The 21,078-nt window shown below is 40.0% G+C and overlaps 1 protein-coding gene across 3 annotated transcripts in view; it reads left to right on the top strand.

Moving 5' to 3' along the window:
• Positions 1-21,078, top strand: part of slc12a5a (solute carrier family 12 member 5a) — a 176,100-nt gene that overhangs the window by 56,287 nt on the left and 98,735 nt on the right. Inside the window, exon 1 of one of the 3 annotated variants that reach the window (XM_005458387.4) lies at positions 13,048-13,433. The exons of the other annotated variants lie outside the window; for them this stretch is intronic. Coding sequence (XP_005458444.1) covers positions 13,379-13,433 — 55 coding nt within the window. The 5' untranslated portion in view covers positions 13,048-13,378. Of the gene's footprint in view, positions 1-13,047; positions 13,434-21,078 lie in introns of those variants that run through there. 3 annotated transcript variants of the gene reach the window in all.

Genomic DNA, 21,078 nt, shown 5'->3' on the forward strand with positions numbered 1-21,078 from the left:
GTAGCTTTTTATAGAATAAACTATACAGGCATAAGAATAGTATCAAAAAGAAACTTGGTAATTTATGGTTTTGCTGCAAAAGAGGTTTTGTAATCTGCAAAAAGTATTGTGACAATACTGGTGTTATTTCTTACTAATCCAAAGATGTCTAGATTGAAGCATAAAACAGGCACCTGGCTCAAGAGATAAACCAGTGTTTTGTCTACACATAAAAAAAACTATTTTAAATTGTACCTTTAGTCATTTTGTTATTAGCAACCTGTTGCAAAAATGCATTAATTGTTCCAAATTCTTTAGCGAACCTTGCAAAAAATGCCAGAGATGACACAGGATGAGATGCACATAACAATATTTTTACACCAACAAGGTGATTTGGAAGTGGAAGGGTGCCTGTGAAAAAGCCTGTCCTATTGAAAGTAAACGGGAAGGAAAGGCTGAGGTATTCTAAATTATACAACAACTGGACTGAAAATCAGTGGTAACAGATGTTATGGAGTGAGTGGCTGTAGCCCTCTGTAAAACACATTGAGGGAACAAAAGGCAGCCAACATGGAAAGAAGAGTTTTCAATGTCCTTCAAAAAGCCTGGAGAAGCTGAAAACTACTTAAAGAAATTACAAGTTTGCATAAGAGAGCTGAGGCGGTGTTGAAGAATAAGGGTGGCCATACTTAAAATATTGACTTTCAAGCTTGTTAGAACAGTACAACCTCTATTTCTGTTTTATAGACTCTAATTCCATTTATTTGTGCACATTTCAATAAATCTCTACATCATGGGGCTCGAGACCTTTGTACAGTACTCTAATTCTTATTCTTAGAGAAGAGAGCATGTATTTTCCTCCCAGGCGTTATATGTTTCCTTCGTCTTTCATTTGCTCCTTAAATTTTTTAGAGGTCTGTGTTCTTCTAGTCACCTCAGGCTTTCACTCCTCTTCTTTCCATCCTTCCTTTGTATTTCTATTTTATTCTATTGTATATATTATTCTATTCTATTTTATTCTATTGTATATAGTATTTTATTTTATTTTATTGTATTTTATTGCATTCCAGTGTTTTCTAATTTCTGCTACATAACTTTGCACTTTTGCTGTAACAAAACAAATTTCCCACCTGTGGGACTAATAAAGGCCATCTTATCTTATCTTATCTTATCTTATCTTTCCACTTTTTTTGTTGTTCTTGATGACACAATGTCACTGTGCCCGAAGCCCTGCTTGGAAATATAATTGAATTTCTTTTGACAATGGCCCGTCATCATCAAACATATTTTGAGTATGTGCTACTCTGCTTTATTAGTAGGCTTCTGAGCAGAATGGACCTTAGTAAAGATCTATTTAAGATACACGTAAAAAAGACATACAAAGACTGATAATTTAAATTGAACCCTTTAAAATGTAAATGTAGCCATTCTATTTCAAAAAATCCTTTTAAAATTAGTTATTTCAACGGTAATTAATTAGTAGCAGTGCTCCTCCGAGAAACAAAATTGAAGATACACACAGTTGGATTTACACATTTCACATGCATGTAATCAGGTACAGACAACAAGTACAACTTCAGAAAATTTATGACTGATACATCTGCATAGAGGCGTAAAAGCCTCTTATTTGTCAATTTTCCCTCACCTTCTTTCCACACTACTGAACTGCCCACAACCTCGCAGATGCTGCAGAGTCTTATTTTATTTTTTACAACTTTGATGGTTTCCTGCAATGCCCCACAGCTCTTGTGAATTTTTACACTCCCTCACATTCACAAGAACCGTGAGGAAGGCTCACAAATTTAGGTAACATAGTTTTTGATCCACTCAGTATTGCTCTGTTCCTCATTGAGCGCACCTTCCATATAATACCTAAAGAGCTCCTTTTGGCAGTGTCTGATTGTTGTATGGGTTTGTGCTAATCCAATAAAAGGCCCTGTTTGTAGACAAAATACTGTTAAGCTGTCAGCAAGCCATGCTGTTTAAGATTGTGTTTTTAGGTGGCTGAGTGAGTCAGCAGTACATGCACAGAATAGTGCCCGCAGGAAATTTGAATTCCATCAATGAGACTTTGGTCAAATTAACAAAAATACGGGGGGGGGAGCCAAAGTATTTCTCATGAAACCTTTGAGTAAACCGTACCTCTACCACCTAGAGAGGGGCTGCCCTGTCAACTGGTCATTACCTGGTGGTGAGTTGGATCAGATGGCGGAGGAGGATGCCGGACAGAGTTGGTCCGCCCAAACGTATAGTGAGGGTGCGCTGGGAATGCCTGGCAGAGGCCCCAGTCTGCAAGATCTTCAATGCACACCTCCAGCAGAGCTTCAACAGCATTCTGAGGGAGACTGGGGACATTGAGTCCGAATGGACCGTGTTCAGCACCTCCATTGCCGAAGGTGCTGCACTGAGCTGCGGCTGCAAGGTGGTTGGTATCTGTCGTGGTGGTAACCCCCCGAACCAAATGGTGGACACCAGAGGTGAAGGGAGCCACCAGGCTATCGGGCTTGGTTAATCTGTGGGACTTCAGAGGCAGCTGATAGGTACCAACAGGCCAAGCGCAACGCAGGGAGGCAGTGGCTGAAGCAAAAACTCTAGTGTTGGAGGAGTTCAGAGAGGCCATGGAAAAAGACTTTCGGACTGCCTCAGAGAGATTCTGGCAAACCATTAGGTGACTAAGGAGGGGAAAGTGGTGCTCTGCCTGCACTGTGTACTGCGGGTGGAGTGCTGCTGACTTCGACTGAGAAAATTGTTGGGCGGTGGAAGGAATACTTCGAGCACCTCCTTAATCCCCCTGGCATGTCTTCCGTGGAGTCTGGGGATGAGGGGGACGACTCACCGGGGGCGAGGTCACTGAGGCAGTTAAACAATTCCTTGGTGTGGGTGGAAAAGGTCTGCCCTGAGCTTCTGAAGGCTCTGGATGTTGTAGGGCTATCTTGGTTGACATGCCTCTGCAATGTTGCCTGTAGATCGGGGGTGGTACCTCTGAATTGGCAGACCGGGGTGGTGGTTCTCATCTTTAAGAAGGGGGACTGGAGGGTGTGTTCCAACTATAGGGGGATCACGCGCCTCAGCCTCCCTGGGAAAGTCTCGCACTGGAACGGTTCGTAGCCGAATGTGAAGTGGTGGGAATGAGAATCAGCACCTCCAAATCTGAGGCCATGGTCCTCAGCCGGAAAAAGGTGGCGTGTCCACTCTGGGTCAGCGACGAGTTTGCTGTCAAAATAAAAGACGCGCACCAGATAAAAAGTTGCAACGCGCATTTGCATACATATAAAAGGCACTGTTTTTGTCCGCTAGAGTGGGATTTTCACTTCATATTCTGCACCACATCTCTGTGCGTTCATCATTTGTTTGAAGCCAGCTCACCTCCTGCAACCACTTTTCCGAGAATAAGCACTTCTTTTGCGGTTTGGACTCCTTCTGACATTTCTTTGGAGGTGGAGGAACACCAAAGTAATTGCTTAAAGGAGCTTGCTGCTTCGACATCTTTAAGAGTTCTAAACAAATGTCTGTCCTCCTCCAGAAAATCTTATGTACGCAAACGCGCGTTGCAACTTCTTATCTGGTGCGCGACTTTTATTTTAACAGCGCATGCGCACCTGCGGACCACTTATGTGCACCCCTGCTTATATCTCTTGGCTGGCCTGGGAATGTCTTGGTGTTCACCCGGACGAGCTGGAGGAGGTGGCTAGGGAGAGGGAGGTCTGGGCTTTTCTGCTTAGGCTGCTGCCCCGAGACCCAGCCCCGGATAAGCAGAAGCAGATGGATGGATGGATGATACCAATTTTTTTATTCTTTTGGAAATAGAAGTACACCTTTACTGCTTCCACAGCAATTAAGTAGCAGCCATGTTCTGCTTGATTAATGAATCGTCAGCAAGTGTGACCACCTCTATCAAAGTGGAAGTATAGGCAGTTTGCTTTTCTGAAAATAGACGTGTGTGTTAATGCAATGACAGAATCTTGTCAGGAGTGAGCATCCCAGCAAATTCTACCCTAGGAAGAACCAATAAATGCTCAGAGAAATTGAACAAAAAGTCCCAAAGGCTACATCTCAGACACTACAGGCCTTAGTTAGGGCGACCGTGGCTTAGGGGATTGGGAAGCTCATCGGTAACCGGAAGGTTGCCGGTTCGATCCCCCTGCTACTCTCTGTCCTGGTCGTTGTGTCCTTGGGCAAGGCACTTCACCCCACCGCCTACTGGTGTTGGCCAGAGGGGCCAATGGCGCAATATGGCAGCCTCGCTTCTGTCAGTCTGCCCTGGGCTTCTGTAGGGCAGCCCTGGGCTTCTGTAGGAAGCTTGCCTCCACCAGTGTGTGAATGTGAGAGTGAATGAATAGTGGAATTGTAAAGCGCTTTGGGTGCCTAGAAAAGCACTATATAAATCCAGTCCATTATTATTATTATTAGTTAGTTAATGCATGCAAGTTCATGACAGTAAAATTAGAAAAAGATCTGTAAGTGTTGTTTGGAAGGAGGAGAAAGCCTTTTCTCTTTAAAAAGAGCATGGAAGCATAGATTAGGTTTGCAGACCTGCATCTGAAAAAACCGAAAGTCTTCCGGAACAATGTCCTTTGGACAAACTGTGTATTTAATGCACAGCGCCACACTTGGCAAAAAGCAAACAGCAAATCGGCGAAAACACCACAAGCCACCTGTCAACCACAGTGGTGAAGGGGTGGTAGTATGTGCTTGTTTCGCAGCCACAGGACCTGAGCACCTTGCATTCAGCTGACTGCAAGGAAAGTGGTCCCCACCTCAGACTCGAACACGACAAACCTCCTCTACTACCTACACAAGAATCACATGAAAGAGTATGGAGAGAGTTTACGGATGAGAAGCAAAAAAGAGCCATCAGGTGCTCAAAATAAACCTTAGACTCAAATGGTAGAACATGCTTTTCCCCAGCAGCACGCCGTGTAATAAATACCCACAAAGAAAATGGCGGCCGTTACAACTTATGTCTAAAAATGTATAGCTTCATGCATCAGTCAAGCTGAAAACACTTCACCCAAGTCAAGTTGCCAGAGATTCACAGAATTTACAGAAAATGTAAAATATTTGTGATATATAGCGTTATCGGGATGACAAATTTCTTATATCAGGATATGAGATTTTGTTCATATCGCACATCCCTAGCATATTTATATCATAATATATAAAATCAGAGTGAGTTTGCAGTTGTATCAGTCTTTATGTGGCATACAGCAGACTAGTTTTTGTGTGTTGGTGACTGGTGCAGTCATTGTAGGGTCTTTACAATATAAAGTGCCTCGATCCAACTGTTCTTGTGATTTGGTGCTATATAAATAAAATTGAATTGAATGGAAAATAAAGTCGGGGGACTCTACAGACTGGTTAGTGTAATGCTTTTTATGTAAATGATAAATAATTAAGAAGAGGTATATACATAATTATATTGACGGTAACTGATTTACTGTTTAGTGCATTTGAGCCTGCAATATAAATTTATTTAGAGGAACTCCATTTCAAGGTCAGTGTTGGCAAACAAAGTATTACATGCGTCAGTGATGTAAAACAACGAATTACTCAAATTTACAGTTGGCTGAATGTCTACTTTGTTGCTCGATCAAAAATATTACAGAGATTTGGCAGACTCCTTGACAGCATCAGCTGATTTGATGCAAAATATGTTTTTGCTTCAGTCAGCCAACACGAACATCAGTGTGTGAGTTAATGCAGTGAATGTTGCCCAGGTGACTTGTAAAGCTGCACAGAGGTAGATTTGTAATGTCTTTTCACAAACTGTCCTCACACTGTCCCATTTATGAGTCTACTTGATGGTGCTAGTCTGGGCTGATTAAATATTACATGTAAACAGCTGCAGCAGTGAAGCACTTTGGTCTGGTTTATTTAAACTGGAGCTGTGGCATGAACTGAGCATTGAGAGCTTAAACAGACCACCTGACATCAAAAAGGGTGCACTGGATAGGTCCTATAGAGTCAAGTATGTCTTGTGATAATGTAGGAGCACTGTGTGGTGTGCCTTAACGCATTTGTCAAGTAGACTGCTTTGTTAACCACTGACTCTATTTAAGACAGAGTAATCAAAGATCTCACAAGGAAAGCCATTTCTTGAAAAGAACTGCACAAAGCTGAAAGCCACAGATTTAGCTTTTCTGGAGTTCAAAGACTTAGTGGTAACAGACTATGATCCTTATGTAATGGTTGCTTCCTTTACTTTTCTCAACAGGTAAGATGATGTCCATTCAAAAGTACTAAAGCGGCATCCACACTGTAAGTGATTCACTTGTCATGTACCAATTTAAAGCTAACAGTTGGTTGCTTTCAAGGCTCTGGTTGCCTAGGTATCCCTCCAGTGTGTTTTCTACTAGGTGTCAGGCAACTCTCATTACTAGTTGCTCAATTGCGCTTCTGCAAGTTGAGAAACGTTTATCTCCTTATTTCCACTAGCTTCCTGCCCATGTCATGATACTAACATTTATTTTGCTCATAGTTGCTTGGAGACGCCAAATTTTATTTGCTTCATATGGCTTCCATGTTTACGTGAATCACTTCCAGTGTGTGTGGAGCTTAATGGCTGGTAAAGGGTAGAATGAGGTTCTGGGTGGGGTCTTGGTGGAGATGTATGGAAACTTCAGGATCACTTTTGCAGAACTGGTCTAGGCCAGGGCAGTGGAAGTATTTTTGTTTTTTTAATGTGTGTGTGTGTGTGTGTGTGTGTGTGTGTGTGTGTGTGTGTGTGTGTGTACTAGAGATGGACTGATCCGATAATACGTATCGGTATCGGTCCGATACTGACGTAAATTACTGGATCGGATATCGGCGAGAAATAAAAAATGTAATCGATCCATTAAATATCAAAAAAACACCTCACAAAACTTGCGAAACAGCGTAACTCGGCTCATAACCGTAGCACATCGGAGCAGTATGCATCACGTGAGGCTGTGTGTATTTGTAGCCTCGCTGCCAAACCAGCATTTCATCTCCGAGGAAGTTATCCCAGAGAGAAGTAAAGCAAGTGTGTAAGTTCAGATCTGAATGTTTGTAAAGCATTCCCATGTTAAGCTTAACATGGGAATGCTTTACGACTGCCTCTCTCCCTCCCTCTTCCTCTCCCTACTTCAATCATGAAACTGATTAATGATCAGCTGATCGGCTTTTCTGTCGCGAGTCCGTCTCTCTTCTTTGTTTTTGGCCCACTTTGCACCAGAAAGAGGAAACCAGTGGCTGAACAACAGCAGCACCTTTAAGCTTGATAAGCTGTTGTTAGAATTTATTTAATATTACTTTCTACACCAGGATCCTTTTCTATGTAGCTGATGGCTGGTAACTGTGCAGGGGCGGATCTAGCAAAGTTTAGCCAGGGGGGCCGATAGGGCATTAACAGGGAAAAGGGGGCACAAAGACATACTTTTCTTTCTTATTCTCATTTAAAATATCTAGCTTTTAATAAATAATTATCTGAATCTTACACCCAAAGTTTTAATCTGATGTAAAATGTATAGAAGTCCATTACTGTATATAGTAACTGTTAAGTCTAATATACCCTAGTAAGCTATAGTACTTTTTCCTTTGGGAAGGTACGATCTGTGCAGTCTGCAATTCTGTAGAAGAAAGATGTTGAATCTATTTAATTATTCTTGAAAAATAATTTATTTCTGTGCATTTTTTTTTTTTCACACTGCATCAAATTAAAGTTGATTATGTCGATTAAGCATCATGAGGTGGAGGGTGGGGGGTGGTTCCCTATTGTTTTTGCTGGGAGTTTGCAACCCTATTAGTTAGGTTGCTTAATATTTCTGCTAAGTACTCTTTAAAATACCAGAATAGGGAGGATGGAGTAGGTTTAAGTTTATTAGATTGATCAGTGTTGCTGAACTATGAAATATTTTGGGTGCAGTGTATTTTTTACATACAGGTATAACAGAATAGCTTTAGTGTTGTTGTTTATTTAAACTTGAGTATGAACTTATACAAAATGCAGCAAGATATTAAAAAAACAGTTTTATTGATTAAAAAACACACTATATCGGATTCATATCGGTATCGGCAGATATTCAAATTTATGATATCGGTATCGGACATAAAAAAGTGGTATCGTGCCATCTCTAGTATATACATATGTTTGTATGTATGTGTGTGTATATATATATATATACGTGTGTGTGTGTGTGTGTGTGTGTGTGTGTGTATCGATCGATTGATCGATCGATCGATCGATAGAGATATACTGTATATACATACATGCATACATACATACATACATACATACATACATACATACATACATACATACATATATGTATGTAGACATATATGTATGTAGATATATATATATATATATATATAACAGTAGAGCAGATGGAACAGAGAGCAGGGGGAATGACAGCAGCGACAGAGAGGGGCCCTGCATTAATATGAGGGGCCGTACAAGCCAAAATTCATTCTTTCACTCTCACATACATATATTTTCACTCTCACATACATATATTTTCATTCTTTCACTCTCACACACATACATTCTTCTTTCACACACATATATTTTCACTCTCACATACATATATTTTCACTCTCACACACATACATTCTTCTTTCACACACATATATATTTTCACTCTCACATACATATATTTTCACTCTCACACACATACATTCTTCTTTCACACACATATATATTTTCACTCTCACATACATATATTTTCACTCTCACATACATATACAAAAATTTGAGCGCACGTAAAAAAAAAAGTTGAGCCCGTCCCATCTCGATCAAGTGACGAGGACAACGATGTGACCGTTTCAGGAGATGATAAAATATTTCTTAAAACCCCGATAGCTTGCTGAAGAACTCGAGTTTCTTCTCCCCCCTCCATACTGTCAGACACTTGAAAGTGACCCGCGCGTGCTTCTCAGCCAATCACAGCGGTACAGACACCCAGCCTTCCGTTTCCATTAAACTCCTTCCGTTTCCACTATACTCTTTCATTCACATACATATATTTTCTTCTGACATGTATGCATTCTCTTCTTACATACATATATTATTTGTGAGATTAAATGCATATTGAATGCATGTAAATGAGAGCAAAATGTAGGAATGCATAAATGAAAATGTATGTATGTGAGAGTGAAAATATATGTATGTGAGAGTGAAAATATATATGTGTGTGAAAGAAGAATGTATGTATGTGAGAGTGAAAATGTATGTATGTGAGAGTGAAAATATATGTATGTGAGAGTGAAAATATATATGTGTGTGAAAGAAGAATGTATGTATGTGAGAGTGAAAATGTATGTATGTGAGAGTGAAAATATATGTATGTGAGAGTGAAAATATATGTATGTGAGAGTGAAAATATATGTGTGTGAAAGAAGAATGTATGTGTGTGAGAGTGAAAGAATGAAAATATATGTATGTGAGAGTGAAAATATATGTGTGTGAGAGTGAAAATATATGTGTGTGAAAGAAGAATGTATGTGTGTGAGAGTGAAAGAATGAAAATATATGTATGTGAGAGTGAAAATATATGTATGTGAGAGTGAAAATATATGTGTGTGAGAGTGAAAATATATGTGTGTGAAAGAAGAATGTATGTGTGTGAGAGTGAAAGAATGAAAATATATGTATGTGAGAGTGAAAATATATGTATGTGAGAGTGTAAATATATGTGTGTGAGAGAAGAATGTATGTGTGTGAGAGTGAAAGAATGAATTTTGGCTTGTACGGCCCCTCATACATTAACCTTTCAGCATATGCCCCCTGCTCAGTCCACTGAGCTATGCTGCCACTCTGGAAGTGTTTTTTTTTTAAATTATTATTATTATTATACTATTAATATTAGTACTACTAGTGTATATATGAAAAGCACTTTCCAAAAAGGATTGCCCATGAAACAAGGTCAGCACAGCTTTCCTGACTTCTCTGGCAAAAATCAGCTTCTATCAAATCCCCACGGCTCAGTACCCCTGATCTGTGCTGGTGATGAAGGATGCCACTTCTTAAGTTGAAATCCTCCATCCTGTTAAAGTCTGTTTATGTGTTGCCTCAGTTCAGTAAATAAGAAAACACAGGCAGATCTTGACCAAGTACAACTGGAAATGGTAGATTATCAGCAGCATCGATATATAGGAGGTAAGCCCATTGATCCTATTGATCCTCATGTTGCCTGTTGAAGACTTCTTATCTCCATGCACACCACAGATAGTTCTTTTATTTGTATTGATGATGTTTGATGGAACTAACCATCTACATGCAAAGGTCTGTGCACTGCCTAGATCAATGAGTCCATCTCTATTAATCTATACTGGATTCAATTTTAAAATTTTGTCTAAATTTACCTCAAATTAAACACAACTTCAGGGCACAAGATACACTTAAGTATCCTCTGCTGAATTTTGGGTCAATTTCTGGAGAAATTGTTTTGCTGGCTTGGGGAAACCTTACCCACAATTGCAGTTAGTTATCAATGAGGAACTCAGTCATTTATCTTCCATGAGATGAAGCTCCAAGACTGTTCTTTTCGATGCCACAAACAGGTTTGCAGCCTCTGCAGCTGAAGAACATACACAAGTATTGTTCGAGGATTATTTAACAGTTTCCTGGACTGTTTTGCCTTTTCAGTGAAAGAATTTCTCATACTGCTCCTTCAGACATGCATACAGTTGTCTAGGCCTTTCATCAAGATTTACATCTAGGGAAATGAAAATGGCTGTTTGGATGAATTGACTTTTTCATAACCCAGATAAGTGCCCATGTATACATATTTAACCTCTTGCTTTTCCAGTAAGCAGCAGTAGTATAAGATATATAAAACCCAGTTACTCTTCTGCAATCGACAAGCCAGTGCAGTGTGTTCAAATGAAGAAATGTTTAGTATCATCAACATCATTTGTACCTTTTAGTAAAATTTGGGCTCAAGAAAATGAGAATGACTTGATTAAATACTTGACTAACTCAATACCTGTGCCAGCTTAGAGTGGAAGTCTAAATCTAGGGCTGAGGCTCTAGATTAGGTGGTTTGCTGATAGGACAGGGGAACAATGTGCATGTCATCATTTATAATACTTTGTAATGGCACAGAATATCTTGAAACAAAATAATCAAATTTACTAAACCAAACAAGCTAATTATCCACTGTATAACTCCAGGGACTTTAAATTAATATATTATTGACGTGGAAGTGTGTGAAACAATAGATCTGTATGTATGTGATTTTAGAGAGTGGATAAATATGATCAATTTGTTGTGTGGTTGTAAATACAGCATCATATTCATATAGAGCGCACCACAGCCAAATACCACAGTGTGTATAGCTTATGATAATTTGCCATATGTGTCCCTATATTGGCCTTAATAATAAAAAAATCCAATACTTAAGTAGACATTAAACTCGATTGCTGACATTGCTGTAATTTAACAAATGTTTGTGAACTACAACACAAAATTAAGTTAACTATCCATCCAGACAGCTGTAATGGCCAGTTGCTGCTGACTAAATGATGGACCAGCAGTTAAGTGTTGCAGGACAGGATATTTGGATGTCTACAGGAGTATAGTCCCACAATACATTTCCATATAGCAGACATGCATGAACTTGAGTTCTTTACCTGGATTGTGGATGCAGTGGGATCAGTGTTCATGTCATGTCATGTACCCACATTGGCAAAGTATCATTAGTACATTAAAAAATGCCCCTGTCATTAATAATCCATGAGTTACTTCCACTCCCTTTAAAAAACCTAGAAAACCTATGCCTCGTCATTCACTTGAAAAATCAGTGAAAATAATAATTTCATGCACATGGACCACATCCTTTGAGCAATTACTTCATAAATCTGTTTGAGTATAAATGAAGTAGAGATGAGCAAGTCATTGAGGACACACCTGAAACACCTGAAGGTTTCTGTAAAGGCTTTTCTTCCATTGGTATTATAATTTAATTTTGTGAAGGTCTCCTGTTGTTACAAACTCCTGGGTATGATGTAGTAATGATCAAAGACAGAAATGTATCTGTACACAGAACTCGGTGATGCAATTTATTGTCAAGCTTCAAGGTATTGCTTCTTTGTCAAGGTAATTGTACCTTGACAATACCAGTTTTGTTCTAGACATTGGTAATAAATTTATTCATTGAAGCTGAGCATGCAGTTGTATTTTTTTCTCCTTCCCTTTTTGTTGAAATCTATTCTGTGCATCAGCGCTACTATGACTAAAACCAAGATTAATTGCTTTCATATCTCTAGTGTAGAATCACAACCACTGGAACACACAAAGAAACACATGCACACACACACACACATACAGTGTGTCTTCCTACTGCACACATTTCTGCTCAAAGTACAGCGTGTACCAGATCAAAATAAATCTGCATGGATCAAAATGAGACTGGTTTAATTGACAGTGAGGCTTCAGTGCTCTGCAGCCACCATACAACATGCAGGTTCTCTCAGCTGGAACCAAGCATCTCTCCACTGAGAGCAATAAAAGAAAAAAATCTAAAAGGAAAAATGCCCTTTTTAGCTGCGTTTGTGCAGAGCAGATAGGGAGGAATGTGTATGCTCTTATGCACATATAAAACCCAAAGAGTTGCTGAAACTATGCATGTGCTTCAGCGAAAATTACCCTCTGTGCATAGCATAACTGCACACAGATGATTTGATAGAGCTTGTTCATCCCTTGTAGGAAACGGAGCATCTATTTGCATGTGACATTGAAGTAGTGAGAGAGTGCGGCGGCTTATTACAAAGCTGAAAGTAGGAGAATCCAATGCGTAATACTCTTGTGTGGACAGAAAACAAGGCTACTATCTCTCTGTCTCATGGGTGTGATGTGAAAAGAGAGGCAAGGGGGGAAATGGATATGGAAGAAATCATACTACTGCTTTAGTATGCAACCAGTTTGGCGGCTAAAATGACTGAGCAACATCATCTGAGCAGGGAATAGTCAGTATTTTAAGAGAGGGTGAGACTGACATCAGAAGTGACAAAGGCAGGAAAAAGAGAGAGAGAGAAGGAAAGGAAGGAGGGAGAACAAGCGTGCAGCTCTGAGGCGTTCCATCATCCACCAAACTCCTGCAGCTTCCCTCTTCCCTCCTCCTCCTCTTGAGAGAAAGAGAGAGAGGGAGCAACAGAGAGAGAGCGAGAGAGTCACGCTTACAAGGCAGCGGAGAAGAGACGTCAAGAGGAGGATCTACAAAGGAAAAAAATCCTTCTCTCTCTTCTCCTTTCTCTCTTCGTGCATCCTACGGGCAGCAAGGAGCGAAGAGGAGTGAAGAGGACCTGGCTTGCAGATTTTCCACGCTGCTTCCCTGCAATTTCTGTGGCTGTATCACAGTGCGTGGAGCGCGGGGAGAGCTGCCGATAGCTTGATCGGTGACATCGCTCCGCAGCAGAAGAGCACCGTAGAGGAGCCAGGATGCTTAACAATCTGACCGACACAGAGGAGGGGGACGGGGGAGCGCAAAGCCAGGGTGAGTGATGGGATGTGTCATGCTGTGACACAAACCCATGAGCAGATACGTGTAAATGGGGGCATTCACATGACAATGCAAGGCATGCATATAATGTACATCTGCCCACGCAACCACGCAGTTGGAGAATAAATATATGCACAGCAAATACTTTGCAGCTCACACAACATGCACATGCAAGGTGCGTTACAACATCGTACGGTGGACGGCCTGGATGCCTCTTCTACTGCTGCTCTTACTGCAAGGCTGTTGTGACAGGAATAGTAATGGGTTCACTCCGTACAATGATGGTGTGTATTACAGCTTTGTCCAGCACATGCACACATTTTTTTTTTTTTTTACTAATATTCACACAAACCCCCGCACAAATAAGCATACACACATGGACGAACAGTACCTAGCATTTTGTGTTGCAGCCATCCAATCGTTCATGACATAAATATTCCCATCACATATGGCACCTCTTTAGACAGGCGGTGCACACACACACACACACACACACACACACACACACACACACACACGTGCACACACACATACACAATTACTGATACCAAGCCACCATTGCTGCTAATCCCATCACCCCCAGCTGTCAAAATCAACCTTCCATCAAATCCCCATGGCTCAGCCGGGTCCTCAGTCTCTGCAGGCTTTCAAGAGAGAACCTGTAGGTTGCTGGTTTGTGCATTGAGCTGTGTGGTGAGTGCTCTGTTCACCAGAGAGTGCGTAGCTTCTCGGGCCCTGGCGAAAAATAAACCTGTTCTTCTAAGTGCCCGTGACAAGCGTTGCACCTTTCAGAAGAGTATTAAATCATGCATTCAGTTTAAGTCCCGGGTAACCTCAGTTTATTTTTCATTACTCAAAGTGAGGATAATTCTGCTGTTGCCTGTGTAAAACCTGCAAACCAACAGCACTCCTCCTTTCTGTCTGCGAAATGTTACAGATTATTGTAGCTCTGCACACATCTCTCTCTCAAGCCTCGGCTTTTTCCTTTGCTGCCCTCTTTTTCCCCTTTTGCTCTCTATATTTGTCTCAGCTCTGTCCTCACTCTTTCATCTCTCTCATTCTGCATTATGCACAAATCTCCCTGTTGTTGTCAGTCCTGGGCTCTAAGGGATGCACTGGAGAGACAGGTTGCGGATGAGAGAACAGTCACTATGCTTCTTCTCCTACCTGTGAGGGCTTAATGATAAAAATAGACCAGTGCTGGGAACATGAATATTTAACTTAATGCGGGCATCTTGTGTTTTTTTTTTTCTTTTTTTTGTGGGGGGGGATTACAGTGTTGCGCTAAGAGACATGGGCAGCAGTTGTAAGAGGTTAGTGGCCAGTTTGAAGCATGACCCCATTTTTATGTGTGACAAATTGAAACCATCAAGGGCAGGTTACCAAGCATGATGTGAAACCACATAACAGCACATGCATAATAGTTAGCAGCATATGATTACTTGAGAATACTGCTACCGTGTACTTAAAGCTTAAAGCACTGTTGAACTTACTGTCAGAATTAGGTATCTGTGTGTGCATGCTTGTGTTAATGTTCATGTTGAGAACATACTAATGGAGTGAGTGTGTCATTGCTCATCAACTCTCTAGCCATACATAGATTAAAATACTAGAAAATGCACCGTCAAAACAGTAGTTTTCACAGGACTCTTTGCAGTCTTTTAAAAGGATAAAAGAGTGCAGAAAGTCCTGCATCCAGGAGGATAAGTAGCAGGCAACTGCTGCTAATCAAATGATCATCACCAAGTGTAACCATCTCTATAAAAGCAGAGGTATTGGGAGTTTGTGTCATTGCGTTAACACACACCTTAATACTCCAGACCAGGAGTGGATGTCCCAGTAAATTCCCCACAAGGTCAGACTCTATAATGCTCACAGAAACAGCAAATTATCTAAAGGCTACATCTCAAAGACTGAACAAGCATGGATGTTTGGAAGAGTTGCAAGGAGAGTCTCTTCTCTCTAAAACAGAACATGGCAGCATAGCCATGTTCTTTGCATCGGAACCACAAGGAACTGTTATTTGCACAGACAAAGCTCAAAGTGGAACATTTTAGCCATAATGGACAGTGGCAAATCTGGCAAAAACCAAATCCAGCTTATAGGACCAATCCCCTCACAACAACTGTCAAGCACGGTGGTTAAGGGGTGATGATTTGGGCTTGTTTTGCAGCCACAGAACTTGGGCAGCTTGCAGTCACTGAGATAACCATGAACTATGTATACCTGTTTTGAATTTGATCTGTCTGATCATATGTGGATCATGTAAGAGGGCACTGATCCCAAGAGCACCAACAAATCAGAATTACTCAAAAAAAAAAAAAAAGCATAATCAAGGTGTTGTAATTCCCAGCCAAAGTCCAGATCTCAACATGAATAAAATGCTGGGGCAGAACCTCAGCAGAGCTGTGCCTAACTGAAGGTCCACAAATCTCAATGAACTTAGTCAATGTTGTAAAGAGGATTAGGCCAAAATTCCTTCACAGTGACGTGGGAGAGTCACAAAGTCATACAGAAAATGATTACTTCAAGTTATTCCTTCTAAATGTGGTTCTACAAGCTATTGAATCATGAGATGTACTTAGATTTTTCACAGGACTACATGGAGCCCTGTAAAAACTTTATGAGCAAGAGAGAGAGATATAATTTGGAGACCCATGCAGAGTTGGATAAGTGTCTCCCATCACTTAGTCTCAGCACATCTCTGTTTCTGCCTGTCAGTCACCCCTATCTCTACCTTTTTGTCACTTTGCTGTAGGCAGCATCTCTCAGGATAGGGCCTCATTCACACACACACACGCACACACACACACCTCTCCATCCTTTTCATCTGAATCATAGCCCTGCTAAGCTAGCTGTTGAACAACCTGAATAACTCTGTTTAGTCATCAGTGCTATGCAGGACAGTTCTTGATATCGGGGCCTTTTTGCCCCATTACAGTAGGAATGTCAGAGGCTGTCGCTGACCGCTGTCCCTCGGTGGTGAAAGCTGCTCTCCCTCCTTCTCTCAGGGCTGTGTAGTACTGTCCAAGGTGCTGATTTAAAGCCTTTATTACATAGCTGGGTTACAGCCTAGCAGAGTTGCATACAGCACCAGGGCAGAGCTGTTTGTGTTTGTAGGGGTGTATTATTTCACCACAAACCTTATAAACATCAAGGATGAAAGGAATTTACAGAAGGTTAGCCGAAACTAAAAGTAAACTAAAAGAAATTGATGCATGTTGAATCACAAGCACGTTTACTTATTCATAAGTTGTCATGCTTCTCTCCCACCACATTGTTAATTATCTGCAGCTTTCTCTCTTTGGAGCAGTGGAGAGGTGGAAGAGGATGGAATGCAATCAAGAGTTGAAGGGGAGGTGAAGTTTTAGCAATCCATTTGCAGCACAGAAATGGTTTAATGGCAGAGCATGCCTTATTTTTGAAGCACAAGAGGGGAAACTGTCACTGTCTGGAAGATGGAGTGACGCAAAGAGATGCATTGCAGGTGGAGGGGGTTGAAAAAACGTTCATTTCCCTTCTGGCAGGTGTAGAAATTATGCTGTGAGTGTTTTTTTTTTTCTTTTCTTTTGTAGCTCACATTGAAATGAGTTGAAATGAGTGGTTTAACATATTTAAAACAGTGTGACAAATATCCATCTACCAAATGTTGTAAAGCTTCTGTCATCATAACAGTGAGAAGCTATAGTATAAACGTTTGCTCAGAATGTCAGAGCACTCATTGTTAAGGTGCATTGTTAAGAAAAGCTTTTAGTGTTTGCATGCCTGATTTCTTGTTAGCAAGTGAACATGATGTACTTCTACTTCACCAAATGCTTATTTCTGTCTTTGTTTTTTTGTTTTATTATTATTTATGCATTCCAGTTGCTCATTAACATGTCAATTCATTGTATTTCCTGTGGTTTAAAGAGTGATTGTTTTTGTTATGTGTGCATAATAGAATATTGCTCATGAGGTCTTCCCAGTCTCAGCAGGGCGGCACACAGCTGATAGGCGATGCTGTCTTTTCCACACTTATTTAGAAAAATTTGAAAAAACGTGTCAAAAGTTATATTAACAAGATCGCTTCAACGCTAAAGTACTCAATATCAATTATTCCTTTAAATTAGAATAGATTTAAAACAAAAGCTAATGTAATGTAAAACTATTGTGTTTAGACAGTAATAATCACAAAAGCAAGAGGAGACACAAACATTGCAATAAATATTTGTAGTTGTTACATAAGATTTTTTTTTTTAAGTGAAAAATCTTATGTAACACAACTACAGTGGGTCTGTTATTACTGCAACTGAACAAATGCACATTTTTAAATAAATAAAGAAATGAATGCAACTGATTTCATGATGTTCATCGGTTTGAATAAATTTCAGCTCAGCAGTAGCCTGTAAAAGATCAGCTCGCATTAGGAAATACTAGGCTTGCATTAACAGTAACCTAACAGCGTTTTTTAATAAGCACTGAAGATATCTGAGAAAAGATGCAGCCGTTGCGATATCAACCACTAGTTTTATGTTCTACTTTTTTAAAGTCGCAACTATGGCATTTTGGTCAGTGTCCTCCTAAAAAAACATGATTATTTCTGTTGTAAAATTGGACATTTTAAAGTAGGTGTCATTTTACCACAGGAGTGGATATTGACTGGTTTTTGAAATCAGACTCAGCCCTTCTTCTTCTGCCCTGCTGTAATATCCATAATATGGATAATCTAGAACTAAACTGAATTTCAGGGTGTTGTGTGTGTTACTCCATCTACAGTTTCATCTATTCATCCATTTCTGTACTGACAACTGCAGAATTTAGTGAACTAATTGATTAGTTAATTAGTTAATCAAGTAGTTTTTAAGCAAAAAATGCCACCTGCTGTCTGTTCAGTCTTCTCAGTTAGAAGGAATTTCTTCTTTCCCTTACTGAATGTGATGTGATGTGACTGTTGTTGGCTGTTAGAATTTCATAACAAAGTTGTTTTTCTTTTTTTAAACTATGTTTTGACATTTTGCATAAAGTGATCCAGAGTGATTGAGAGGATAACCAGTAGATTATTTGATAATGAAAAATAGTCATTAACTCCATCCATCTCCTCTCTGCACCAGTCTGTACTCTTGGTCCAGACTGTGAATGGGGTTGTAATGATGTTTTAGTTATGGCTGACTGCATAATACTGCAAAACGCTCCCCGGGGCCCTCTCCTAGGGAAGCAGTTGTTGTGCATGCTCAACGTCATTATTCTCTGTCTACCCACTCTGCGACTTGTCTACTGTGAATGGAGAGTAAGAGGAAGCAGAAATGCACTGTAAGTGAGAGAGACTGCTGGCTAATACAGAACCACAGGCACTTGTTACTTGTAAAGGTGGCTCTCTGGCTGCAAATAAAAATACATTTTCAGTAGCTTAGTGCTTAAGTGTGTTATCTCCACATGAGTAAACAGACACATGGTCCTGCTAGCTTGCAGTATAGTATTCGATTGGTCAGGTTCAGTACTTAATTGCCATGTCAACAAGTTAATAACATTGGAGGGAAGCGATGTATGCCGTACCCCTCATTAGACACTTGAGTGTCTTTAAGAAGGAGAAACTTTTAAAATTATACAAAAATACTTTTAACCAATTTATATATTTCTTATAGTTGTTCTCTGTTTATGCCCATGCTAATTAATCATCATTTTGTCCCTCTGTGTGCCAACCACCATGGTACAAATGACACCTAAAGTCAAAAGATGGATCGTAATCACGTAGTCTATCACCTAATTAGGTCTTAATGAAACATGGATACACAATAGCTTATGTAAAACTGAATAGGCTTTCTTACTAATTAGAGTATGGTTACCATCAGCAGTGGGTGTCCAGACATAGATATTCATTCATTTGGTTTGTCAATTAAAAACCAGGATGCAGTCAGTAGTGAATGGTTCTGCTTCCTCAAAGCTTGTTGTTGACTCATATCATTCTGGTGAAAAGCTCAGAGAAGTGTGTGCACATGGTGGACTCATGAGCACACACGTGCATATTTAAGACTTCACCACAAGTGATTTTCCTCTTGAATAAACGTAGCTGATGACATAAATACATTCATTAGGTAGAGTTATTCCACTGAATGAATGTAATTGTAATATTACATTTCATCAGCACAAATCCCTGTTCAGCAACAAAAACAGCGATGGGAAATTACAGGCTCCAGCGGACACTGAGGTAAAAGATTTCAAATGGATGAATGGTCCTGGAGAGAAATAGATGGCCGGTTTTATGGAGGGGAATAGGAGGTCACTGTACATGAAGGAAAGGGATGACTCATGCCAGAATAAGCTAATCGAAGTTGAACACAGGAACTGTTATTTCCTCTCTCATCAGTTTCATTAAAATGAACTAGATTGGATCTCCAAAAGTTGAATCTGTTCATCTGGACGTAGCGTTTTGTGGGAGAAACGTTTCGTCACTCATCCAAGTGACTTCTTCAGTCTCAGCTGACTGCAGGTTTCCCCAAACCTTATAAACAGTACATTTGCATAATGACTGAAACCAGCCCACTGAAGGAACAATGGGCTGTGAGGTCAGTTCCTTAATCATAATTATGCAAATTCCCATGACCATTGATCAACAATCACTGACCAAAACCCACTGATCAAAGAACACTGATCAATGGCCAGATTGGATGTTACTGGAAAACTCAGATATGTAAGAATGAAGTGAAGCAGGAATAAATAATTGCAAATACAATTTCTAAAGTAGAACACAGTGTCCCTAAACATTAAGACATTTTGAAACACTCAAGAGCAATAGTTTTATTGATAAGCCACCTTTTTGTTCTATCTATGTATTAACCACACATTATTAGTTACAAATTGTAGTCTTTTTATAATGCAGACATCTTTTTGGAGTGTTAGACCCCAGTCACATAGGCCTAGGGAGAAGTGTGTGTTCTGTGTCTGGTTGGTAAGTAGTTGCTGTGTCACTAGAACTAAACTGATTGCATAGAGGGATACAGTTTCTGCATCTTGTGATTGCTTTGGCAGGTTACTGCAATCACCTGTTTTAAGACCCAGACTTTGCAAACACTGCTCTCTAGGTGGTAGTGAAGCTGTGAAATGTGCAGCACAAACTGGAAACATTTGCCATCAAAGTAAATCTTTCACCTTTTGTAATGTTTTTGTTTCGTGTAAGGCACAGCTTGAATGCAAATACTCATTTACAGCACACTTTAACCTACAGCAATCTTGATGTTTGCCCACTGGTCTCCAGACCTGTATCACTAAGGCTTTAGGCAAGTCATTTTGGGAGTTTCTTAAGCTTCCCTTAAATACAAAGAAGAACTGTAGTTCTTCAGTTAAAACAGCTTCCACGATCACGGTTTAACTGTTTTAATTATAATTGTTCTTCATCACCATCACCCACAATTAATTGAAAATCTTCTTTCCTGAAAAGTTTATTATCGTCAGTTTTGTTTTTTAGGTTTTTTTTTAATATGTCGGTGATGTGTTTTCCTCCCCTTTCAGTCAGTCCAAAATCAATGAAGCAACATGAAGATGCTTTTAGCATTCTGTTTAGTTTTAGGCTTTCATTTAAGGTCACTGATTTCACTCAAAAATAATATTTAGAGGCATTTGACGCATTCAATTTTATGGAGCTGAATAACTGCTTTTCACCATT

This window comes from Oreochromis niloticus, linkage group LG5 (assembly GCF_001858045.2).
Source record: "Oreochromis niloticus isolate F11D_XX linkage group LG5, O_niloticus_UMD_NMBU, whole genome shotgun sequence".
NCBI classification, from domain to species: domain Eukaryota; kingdom Metazoa; phylum Chordata; class Actinopteri; order Cichliformes; family Cichlidae; genus Oreochromis; species Oreochromis niloticus.